This window comes from Rutilus rutilus (assembly GCF_951802725.1).
Source record: "Rutilus rutilus genome assembly, chromosome: 9".
NCBI classification, from domain to species: domain Eukaryota; kingdom Metazoa; phylum Chordata; class Actinopteri; order Cypriniformes; family Leuciscidae; genus Rutilus; species Rutilus rutilus.
In genome coordinates, this window is record NC_140223.1 from 12,459,848 (window position 1) to 12,472,029 (window position 12,182).

Below are 12,182 nucleotides of genomic sequence, written 5' to 3' on the forward strand. Positions count from 1 at the left end.
AATAAATATACACACGTAGTATAAAATACTGTATTATTATTGTTATTGAAAGTATTGTTAAATTGTTTAAAATTTTATATAACAAATAATAATAGTAATAAATTAATGATAGTAATACATTAAATAATATATACACACAAGTGTATAATACATTATTAAATATTATTAATATTATTATAACAATAGAGTCGATAATGATTCATTATTAAGAATAATTATTATTGTTTTTTACAATTTGACAATTTTACACAAAAAGTGTGTGTGCTATAGGGTGCTATTTTTGGATTATTGTGCTGCTCAAACTCTACTCAAATCACTTGTTGTGAATCGAGTGTCCTGTGCATTTATTTTTTTGGTTATGATGCTGGCTGTGTTGTGTTGTAGACAGCAGGGTCACTCTCAGAGCTAAATTTGACCCTTCCAGCTTAAAAGCCCCAACCTTGGCAACTAATGAAGTGTATAACGGTCGCTCTTTCATGGAGCGTTTAATAAGAAACCTGCTTGGAATTTCGGGATCTAGATCAACACAATCCTCTATGCTACTTGCCCCACAGTTGTGTCGGACTCAAGGCCGTGTGTTTCAGTGTGGCATTCTCTAAAGTCAACAGCCGCACATATCAAAGAGAGCAGTCTATTGGCTCATAGAGCGCAGTGTGTGATAGTATCAGCAGGTGAGATCTTTTCAAGGGCCGCCCTTTGTCTGTGTTTGCTGCAGCTGTGGGCCGCTGATAAGAGGGGAAACGCTTTGGTTTTGGGGGGAGGTGAAGGGAAGGAGGACAACACACAGCTGGGCCAGATTTGCTGGCACTGAGACATGACAGTGTAGATAGAAGTACAACTCTGTGCAAACTCTGAAGGTCATGCTGGTTCTTTATGGGGTTCTGCTCATTCACATATCTTTCTCCTATTTTCTCTTTCTATACACATGCAATTTTTGGGATTCGGAAAACGGGATCAGGACAAGTTGGACTTGAACCTGCATAACCTATATGAGCACCAAAGCACAACGTGTGCTAACCATCATGGCTTTCAAATTAAACTTCAGAATGTTAATCATCCTGTAATCATTCCTCAAATCGTGTGGATTGTTGAGGAGATGCGTGATGTTACTTTAGCTAATACTTTTTTTTCCTGGCAGGCGATAAAATCGTTAAAAATATTTCATAGAGCCCAATTTACTCCGTTTTGATGCAAACGCCTAAAAAAATGACGATGGTATGACGCCATTTCGAAATCAGGAGTTTGTTTCAGGAGTTCGTAACGATAACTAAAATCTGAGGGAAATGATAGGCGAATAACACTGATGTAGAAGCACCTCACCCTGGTTGTAAGCCTAAACTTGACATAAACTGGAAACTTGTCCCTCAAATCCGATTGGTTGATTGGAATGTTGTTCCAAGATGTTGATCCAGAAACATGCATCATCATTCCAACTCAGTCAAAGAGACTGGAAAATAACAGCTTAGCAAATCTAGAAGCCACCCAGTAACACCTTAGCGGCCTCATAACAACAATGCTAAATATCGCTCGACATTGTCACTATAGACTAAATGATGAGCTCTGCACCTATAGGTTTGATTATGTCTTCAAACGAAGTGCACAAAGGCTCACATCTTCAACAAAGAAACTTCTTTTGAGGGCTCAACTGATGTTGACATTGTCTCACAAAGAGCACTTGTATCTGTGAAGGCCAAGCCCATGTTTACTTAATGATTAATTTACCGTAGAGCAAATAATGAATGCTTGTGTTCATCCAATGAAAAGATGTTAAACAAAGATCTGGTTCATATTTAACTTCATTACAGCAAAATAATACTTCGGCATAAAGAAGTCCACAGGCTTTATTTCTGTGTGTTGTTGTCTTTGTTCCGAACGTCTGACCGTCTAGGATTTGCAATAGGCATGTCTGTACTTAACTGTATGTTTTGATGTATTCTACAAAAACAAAAACAATACAAAACGTCTTTTACATTAAACGAAGTTTTTGCATTTTCATGTAGAAGTCTTTGAAGTCTGTGCAAAACTTGTTTGCTATGTATTTTTGACTATTGTGCTGTTAGCTTAGCAACAAGCAAACATCAGTCTCTGCTGAAATCAATAGAGCGTATTAGTGCCCGCCCACTTTTTCAGAGACCTTGGTTTCTGGAAGTATTTTTCCCATTCATTTTCCCCGTAGGGATTTTTAAAAAGTCTTTGTTTAAGAGTTATAAGTCATGAACCAAACCACCCAGCTACAAGGTTATTCACGACATTACAAACTTTTGTTTTGTCGAAACATTACAGACAAAATTACACACAAAAAAATCCGAAATGGCTTTAACTCTTTCCCTGTCAGCGGTTTTAAAAAAAGGTCGGGAAAAAAAAATTGTCAGCCAGCGGCAGCATTTTTTATAATTTTCACGAAATTTTCATGGCCCCCAGAGTTTTTTGTTGTATGAATATATGAACATGCAATATATCAAAAGAAAGAACAGAGCCTCTGCTTAAAATAAAATAAAATTGATGCATTCTTTTTCATCACCAATTGAATGTGGGTAAGTTTCATAAAAAAGCAATATATTGAATATTTTATATGGGGAACACTAAAGTGTTCTTTTGGCACAATTTAAGGTTCTCTCATTGGTGGAATTTGTTCCACCAATCCAGGAAAAACATGTTTCTGGATAAACATTTTTGTTGGTCCTGGAACAACATTCCAATCAACCAATCGGATTTGAGGGACAAGTTTATAGTTTGTCAAGTTTAGGCTTAAAACCAGGGTTAGGTGCTTCTACATCAGTGTTACTCACCTATTATTTCCCTATTATTTTAGGGATACGTTATAGGTAGGGGTAGAGATAGAGTTAGGACTAAATTTTCGGACAAGAATGTTGTTCCAGTATCAACAAAAGATGTTGATCCAAGAACATGTCTTGCTTGGCAAAATCACGGTAACCGTACACATAGATGCCACATTCGCCCGCTCCAGACACATCTGGGAACGGTCAACATTTCAGTCAGATACTTTCGCCACCCACAGTAAAAATCAATGAGTTTTCCAAGAGGCCACAACATTGCCAGCCTCTGGTTTTTTTTTTTTTTTTACGCCAAGATTTAACAAATGGGATACCCTTGCACAGGTGAGAATGTGTTGGCTTGTGATTTTCTATGTATTAACTCAATACTACAGGTTTTTAAACGATGGTAACATTTTAATGTCGTGTTAGCTAACATCTTCATCTTGTTGAATTGTGTTACTGATAAACTAAATCCTATGAAAATCACCAAGTCTATTGCGGATATTGATCCAACTACGATTGCAGACGCAGTCAACTTTCTCTCAGGTGTTCATGGACAGGCTTTGACTCTTCCAATATGACAGATAACTTACGTATACACTGTAAAAAATTATATGGTCAATTAGTTAGGACAACATATGTTTTTACATCAACTCATCAAAATAAGTTGAGCAAGTTATACAAGATTCAGCTCATTTGTTTAAATCCGTTTCATGTAATTTAAGTTGAAATGACTTAAACATCCAAGTTGATTGTACTTGGAAAAGGGAATCTATGTGTATATGTATATATATATATATATATATATATATATATATATGTATATACAGTACTGTGCAAAAGTCTTAGGCATGTTAATCCCCTAACCTCCCCCCCACCCCCAAAAAATGGTTTTAAGTCAGTTATTTATATATTTTGCTGCGTGTCAGTAGGAAATATCAGTTTACATTTCCAAACATTCTTTTTGCCATTAATTGTAATAATCCAGTGAGATTTGTGTATGCACGAGGAGTCTGACAACAGCCAGGATGATCTGATCTCACCATCATCGAGTCCGTCTGTGATTACATGAAGAAACAGAAAAAACTGAGACAAACTAAATCCAGAAGAACTGCGGGAACGTCTCCGAGATGCTTGAAGAAACCTTCCTGCAAAGCTACAGTACTGTGAAAAGTACTGGCACTTGTGTTAAAATGCTGTAAAGTGAGAATGCTTTCAAAAATAAAATCACAAATTGAATTTATTTATGATTTACCTTCTATTAACTAATTCAAATCAGCATATGGTGCTGACCCTTTGCGTTTAAAACGGCTTTTGTCCAGGTACACTTGCGCATAGTTTTTCAGGTAGCTTTGCAGGAAGGTTTCTTCAAGCATCTTGGAGACGTTCCCGCAGTTCTTCTGGATTTAGTCTGTCTCAGTTTTTTCTGTTTCATCGTTAAAAATCGATTCTCCTTTGAAGAAAATGAATGGTCTGTTGTCAATACAGAGTCTCCTGTGCACTTCACGTGAAGTAGTTGTTAGCGCATTGCGAAGTGTTTCTGGGTAGTAGCTAACTATAGCTGTTACTTGATTAACTCCTACTTGTGAAATAACCATTTATGTGAACGTACACACTTTAAAGCTCACCACACAACCATTTTCCAAGTCCTAAGTGATGCATACATTGATGCACACACCAGATAACATGATAACCCCAATTATCTCGATGACTTAATAGTCGGTGTCAGTAGAACACTGAGTGTAAAACCCCTTCTTCAGGCTAGATCAGTCACTTGATAGTCCCTGGCGTTTTCTCAGATGGCTGTTGTCTTCAGGGTTGGGAAGGCTCTCTAGACGGTGACATCAGAGATCCTGTGGTGCCTTCAGACTGTGGCAGCTGTTTTCTCAGGCTGATTACACATTCCCCAACCGACTTCAAACATATAGCAGTGACTGCCCATGCCTTGATCTGCCTCTTAATAATGGGCTCGCTAGACTGGCAAGTGAAGGCCCGACTGGCCCGGGGTAAAGGGGTGAAAAATTATCGGCAGGCTGGGAATGTGCCCTTCACCTCCAGGACATTTCTGCTATTTAAACCCCGTTTTCTTTGGAGCACATTCCCAGCCGCAACCACAGCGAGAGGAGACATGTGACACACACACACACACACACACACACACACACACACACACACACAAGCTCGGGCTTTTGGTTTTGGCAAGTTCAGTGGAAGATGAAATAGAGTGGGTCACATCATGGTGTTAAAACGGAAAGTGTAGTAGAACATGAAAATCTCTTAATGATGTTATGGATTTTATAACACTAGTATAAAAACCTATATGAAACTCTTGTGGGAACCCAAGGCAAATTGAGGCCACGATATACTCACAGCGAAGTTCTTCTTTGTTCTTCGCTCAGGGTTTTGCTCAACTTGCTGTTTGCGAACATTCTGACAAGGAGTGGCGTTTGGATGAATACAAAGTATGCTTTGAACAGACTGAGCAGAAAAGATTTCCGTGTCAAAGAAGGTGGAGCCTCAGACCACACCCACCTATTACATATTCATACAGACCTATGGCAGTTTATATAAGCGTATTCTGGGCAATGTTATTTTAGTATTATGTATTTAATATAATAGTTAAAAGCCAAATACCTTATTTGGAAAGGCACGGATAATGAATAACACAATTCTACGGAGCCTCTTAAGGGACATGGTGAAAAAATATGAGATGGAAGGAGAAATTATATTTCAATGCTTTTGCGTTCGCTCGCAATCGTTTGCATTCCCTGAGAAAGTGCGAGAGTCTGCAAATGTTATGCGAGCAAATGCAAAATCATTTAAATATATATATATATATATATTTTTTTTTTTCTCCATCACCATGTCCCTCTAGGCCTAGGGCTCCATTGAAAGCGTTATTCATTATCCGTACCTTTCCGAATAAGGTATCGTCTTTGGGTCCATTCTTAATTTTGAGTTTAATTTTATTGTTTCCGTTTTCATTTTCATTTTAGTTTAATTTTCTGGCAATTTTGTTATGTGCTTTTGTAATTTTTATTAGTTTTGGCTTAAAAATAAATAAATAAATATATACATAGTTTATATCATGTAATTCTGAGAAAAAAGTCAGAATTGTGAGATAAAAAGTCGCAATTATCTTTTAAATTGTTTTATTCCGGTGCGGAAACAAGCTTCCATTAAATTCTCCTTTTGTGTTCCACAGAAGAAAAAAAATCCTCCAATATAAGGGTGATTAATTGAGTAAAAACAGAACTTGAGGCTCTCCGTGACCTCACTTCCTGTCTCGTGTGTATCTTTCAGGTATGGGACGAGTGAATCTTGTCCCGCTCCAGCCTCCTGTGACCAGTCCCAGAGACATGGCTCTAGCAGCGGTCATCTGCAGTGCGCTGGCCACAGTCCTGCTCGCCCTCTTCATCCTGTGTGTCATCTACTGTAAGAGACAACTGCTGGAGAAGAAACCAGGTGACCTATGTGGATGTGGTTCTAAGCTTGTGGAATAATTGTATAATTACAGTATAGCTATATAATAGAAAGTATTTCTCATCACTCTATACAAATGTACTTATTTGATAGCAGTGGTGCTGCTACTACATTTTACTGTAAGCGGTGGTTACCATTGTAAAGGATTTTATTTGTATTTATCTGCTATTGTACCATGTTGATACATCAGTTGACATTGCTATGATGCTGACAGATCTGACTTAAATTCTGAAGTAAAAAAAGATAAACTATAGGTGCGTCCCAATTCGCGTACTATACTGTTTTGTAGTATAAATAGTGCGACGAGTAGTGTGTTCACACTGAAAATTACAAAAAAGAAAAAGTGTACTTTAAATACCTGGATGATGCACTTAATGAACCGAAACAATGAAGTGTGGAATGTTGGGCACTTCATGCACTCGACTGTCGCAGCTTTAATTACGTAGCGGAAGGGGAGGGGCATCAGACTCCAATGTTGAATGACAAAATAACCTTATAAAGTTCATACACTACACTGTTGAGTACATATTAGTGCATAAGTGCATATTGTAAAGTGCGTCATTTGAGACACAGCTTTAGTTTACTATAGTTTTTTAATAATTCACTGAACAAAATTATACACGCAACACTTTTGTTTTTGCCCCCATTTTTCATGAGCTGAACTCAAAGATCTAAGACTTTTTCTATGTACACAAAAGGCCTATTTCTCTCAAATATTGTTCACGAATCTGTCTAAATCTGTGTTAGTGAGTACTTCTCCTTTGCCGATATAATCCATCCACCTCACAGGTGTGGCATATCAAGATGCTGATTAGACAGCATGATTATTGCACAGGTGTGCCTTAGGCTGGCCACAATAAAAGGCCACAATGTGCAGTTTTACTGTATTGGGGGGGTCCGGGGGGCCCAAAAATTTGATCTTTAGAGTTCAGCTCATGAAAAATGACATAAGTGTTGCGTTTATAATTTTGTTCAGTGTATGTTGATGCATCCTTGCTGAATGAAAGTAAAGTAAATCTTACTGACCTCAGACATATGAGCGGTATCTATTTCAATAATTGATACAACGTTGGTGTCTTTTATCATGTCACTGTTGCTGCTATTCTATAAAAGCCACCTGAGTTTGTGTGGTACATGGATTTTTACCGTGATTTAGTCTGTTTTAATGCTTTTTTATTTTAAAGTAGTTAATTGTTATCCTTTAAACTTATGAAACTTCACAACAGTTTTATATACTGTATCCGTTTATGATGTTGTTTCATGTGCCGATGCCTCAGTTTCGTTGAGGTCCCATGAAGGTCCTTATGTGGGTTCAGAGTTGTCTTGTCTGGACCGGCGAGTTCTGGAGTTTTCCCAGCGGCCTTGTTGTCACTGCCGTCCCGGATCAGGACAGTCCTGCGGTGAGTTTCACACAGCTTTCTCTTGGACGAGTTAGCCAGTAATTATCTGTCAGATGAGCATTTTATTAATTCCACACAGTTCTGGAGAGTCATGGGAATGTTGATTGTCATCTTGATATTAGACTGATGTGCGGTTTGTTTTCCAGGTCCTGTACACCTGATCCCGTCTCTGTGCTGCGATGACACCTGGAGCCAGAGCCGTGGCCGTGAGTGTCGGCCCTTTCCCTCGCAGAGCAGTCTCAATGAAGGGTGGGTTCTTTATCATTTGCGTGACGTTAAAGGAGCTCTGGGCTCTAGATCTGGGACATTTAGATCATATTCAACAGATTAATTTTCCAATTCTGACAAACTTTTATTGGTTTTCAACATACACTACCGTTCAAAAGTTTGGGGTCAGTGTTTATTTGATCCAAAATACAGTTTAACTGTAATATTATGAAATATTTTTTACTATTAAAAATAAGGATTTTCTATTTGAATACATTTTAATAATAATAATAAAAAAATCCAGTGATGTCAAAGCTGAATTTTCAGCATCATTACTCCAATCTTCAGTGTCACATGATCCTTCAGAAATCATTCTAATATGCTGATTTGCTGTTCAAAATGATTATTATCAATGTTGAAGACTGCTTAGTATTTTTGTGGAAATAACAATAATAATAAACTTTATTTTCTATAGCGCCTTTAAAAGTTACATCTCAAAGCGCTTCACAAAAATAAGAAATAAAGAAAAGAAAAGCATTCATAAAAGAGAAGTACATTCAAATATACAATACAAATATAAAATGTTATCAAAAGAGTTCTTTAGCTAAAAGAAGTACACTCTTTTTACTCCTTTTTTAATTTTTTAACTCTTTTTAAAAGAAGTAAAAAGAGTACTTTAACTAAAAAATAAAGTAATCAAATAAATCAAATAAAAGCTACCCTAAAAAAGTATGTTTTGTGGGAAGCTTTAACCCTCTATGGTACGGTGTTGCCTCCAGGCAACATAGTCTATTTTAGCTTTTTTTTATAAAAACATAATAAAATGTAATTGTTCAATGCTCTCTAAGGGGAGGGGAACTCAAATACTAACCAAAGAAAATGCAAAAGAGTGGTCACATGACCCACAGGGGTACATTTAGTTCCCTCTTTCAACACACGTGCACATGTCACATGGCTCCATATTTTCTCCACTGAAAAGGGCATTTTTCACTAATTTCTGTCCAAATAATCAGCCACAAAAAATCAGAGTCACCTTCATTGGTAAGTAAAGAAGTATTTTCAAAAAACTTTACATTATATATCATCAAATTTATCATAGGAAATTACATAAAACTGCTTGTTGCCTCGAGGCAACATTGTACCATAATGGAATCACATAAGGCCATGCCAGGCATACTACATATGAATACAATTATATTTTATTTGTAAGGAAAAGAGTTTGAATTATCTAAATGTATCTGTATTTTTGCAAACTGAAAACTTGGCATGGTTCGACGGGTTATTTGGCCACTATAGTGGGTAATCGGACAAATAGTGGGTTCGTGGGAAAGGGGCGTGGCTTGGGAGTGGTAAGCGGGGGTCGATGGGGTATTTGGCCTCTATAGTGGGTAATCGGACAAATAGTGGGTTTGTGGGACGGGGCGTGGCTTGGGACTGGTCAGGGGGGTCAGCGGGACATGTGCCTACTATAGTGGGCAATCGGACAAATGGGTTAGTGGGACAGGGGCATGGCTTGGAGCCGGTCAGGGTGAACAGGACATTTGGCCACTATAGTGGGCAATTGGACAAATAGCGGGTCCATGGGACGGGGGCATGGCTTGGGACAAGTCAGGGAGGGTCAATGGGACATTTGGCCACTACAGTGGGCAATCGGACAAATAGTGGGTTAGTGGGACGGGGGCGTGGCTTGAGACCGGCGGTGGGGTCAACAGGACATTTGTCTACTATAGTGGGCAATCGGACAAATAGAGGGTTAGTGGGACTTGTAGGGGTCTCGTATTTCGGGGGGTTCCCGACGGGCCCCTGGAGGACCCCACACGGGTCATTAGGTCGGCCGGGGAGGTCTTCCAAATGTTTGATCTTGCTGTTGTTGAGTTCTGGCCTTCATATTAGGATAATGTTATAGTGATTGTAAATGTTTTACCTTGACACAGCATGTTTTGATGTTTTTTAATGTTTTGATATGATAACTTGATGATATAATGGTTTGTAGTACTTGCGTTCCACGATGGTACAATGTTGCCTGAGGGCAACAGCTGGATAATAAATGTTACTTTTTATTAAATATGAAATGTGTAATTTAATAAAAACTTGATAAATATGTTTGTTCAAGTGTTTAGTTAAATAAATTGATGTTTTCAATAAATATATAATTTTTTTCTTCATGAAAATGTCAAATGTTTCAATTTGTCCATTGTGGTACAATGTTGCCTTGAGGCAACAAACTTATAATTAATAAATAAATAAAAAAATAATGATAATATTTATTGATATTGCTATAGTGTCAAATTTTAAGCAGGAAAAACATAACAAATATTTTTTTTCTCACTGATATCATAATGCGTACCATAGAGGGTTAAAAACACTCTCAAAAAAAACAAAAGCCCTATCACCCATAGATCTTAAACGAGTTGGCGGGACAGATAAAAGACCAGAAAATAGCACAAACTGTCTTCACAAGCTCCAAAACCCTCACGGCAACTCAAAGTAGTCAATAATTAAAACAAACGGAATAGAGGAGTGGCAGCCAAACGCACCAGCGTACCCGAAATATATATATTTCCCACCCCAGGATTCTTTGATGAAGAGAAATTATAAAAGAACAGAATTTACTTCAAATATAAATCTTTTGTAACATTATAAATGTCTTTACCGTCACTTTTGGTCAATTTAATGCATCTTTGCTCAATAGAAGTAACAATTTCTTAAGAAAAATAAAATCTCACTGAACGCAAACTTTTGAACAGTGCTATACATAAATCTTATTATAGTGACAGTTTATTAATAACAGTATTAGGGAACATTATGTCAAAAAGCAGTGTTACATTATTGTGTCATTCCTCATAAGAAAATAGTATTTATTCTACTTTACTACATTTTATGTTACATCACATTACATTTTCTAATTGTCAGTTGGCTGAAATTCTCTCCATTCTAGAGTTGAAGCGCTTTGCTCGGCTTGCTTTTGATTTATTATTTATTATTCAAAGTGGTATTGTTATTTTATATCCAGCCCACATCTAGTACGCGTTGAATCCACATGTACCAGATGTGGCCCGGATCTGGGCCGACGCCATGCTGTCCGGGGAGCTATTAGACATTCATATTCTTGTGTTCCTCCTGCATTATTGTGTATTTTATGATTATTGTGTCTTTAAGAAGCCATCAAAAACATTTCAACAATTGCTTAAAGGGATAGTTCACCCTAAAATGAAAGTTATGGCATAATTTACTCACCCTGGTGTTGTTCTAGTGCAGTATGCCCTTCTTTTTCTTTTTCGGACAACAAAGGAGATTTTTTAGGAAGTATCCTGATCGCGCTCGTCAATATAATGGCAGTGAATGGCGACCAGCATCAAGCTTTTAAAAAAGACACAAAAGTATGACAGAATGATCCGATGATACACGTGTCATAAATTCCAAGTGTTATACGATAAGGTTTGGTGAAAAGAAAATCCTGACCTTGGCCGTTGGTCTTCTGTGCACAGTGTGTGTTCATGAAACCCAATTAGCACCCAAAAACACACAAGTTGTGAGAAATTAAGATGAATTTTTAGGCCGGACTATCCCTCCATTGAACTCCATGGTATTTTACACAGTCTGTTTTTGTTGTCCTGTCACAGACTGGTGAACCCATCTCTGGGAGCCAGCCAGACAGATGTGGGAGGTGCACCCGATGAGGCCTGGCCGCTTTTTCAGACCAGTTCACCCACAGACGATCTCCAGCCAGAGACGTGTTCCTCGTGTGAAGAGGACGAGGAGCGAGAGCCGCAGATCTCAGGCCTGAGCCCAGCCGAGTCTGAGGATGGGTCAAACAGTCGGCCTCTGCTGCAACAGCTGTCTACAACTGAAGGTGAGTGATGCTACAGGGTTCAGGGAAACGCATTATATTAGTCTGGAGTGAGTCCGAAGTGACTTACAGAAAGGTTATTACAGGGAAAAACTCTTTGTGAATCAATGCTGCGTTTAAATTCCTGGGAAGTTTCTATTTAATGGTTTGGAAGTCATAATTATGATGCTCGATTCATATGGATTCGTTTTACAGTCTCTTCATGAACTATTTAAAGCGTCAACGTGTCAGTTGTGTAGCTGTCAAAAAGGAAATGATGACAGAAATATGTTAATTCCTGTTTTTTCATTGTGCATTACTAATAAATTACTAATGTTAATTTATGTAAATTAATTATTCCATTCTATTAAGTTAATTTATTATAAATTAAGAAATTATTCTACCATTCAAAATGTTTAGGTCAGTATTGTTTAAAAAAAAACTAATTTAATACTTTTATTTAGCATGCAAGGATGCATTCATTTG

The 12,182-nt window shown here is 37.7% G+C and overlaps 1 protein-coding gene across 1 annotated transcript in view; it reads left to right on the forward strand.

The window, feature by feature from the left end:
- Positions 1 to 12,182, forward strand: part of tnfrsf19 (tumor necrosis factor receptor superfamily, member 19) — a 29,388-nt gene that overhangs the window by 14,847 nt on the left and 2,359 nt on the right. The window contains exons 6-9 of the mRNA XM_084419063.1: positions 6,081 to 6,242; positions 7,538 to 7,660; positions 7,807 to 7,909; positions 11,491 to 11,720. Of these exons, the coding sequence (XP_084275189.1) occupies positions 6,081 to 6,242; positions 7,538 to 7,660; positions 7,807 to 7,909; positions 11,491 to 11,720 (618 nt within the window). The remainder of the gene's footprint in view (positions 1 to 6,080; positions 6,243 to 7,537; positions 7,661 to 7,806; positions 7,910 to 11,490; positions 11,721 to 12,182) is intronic.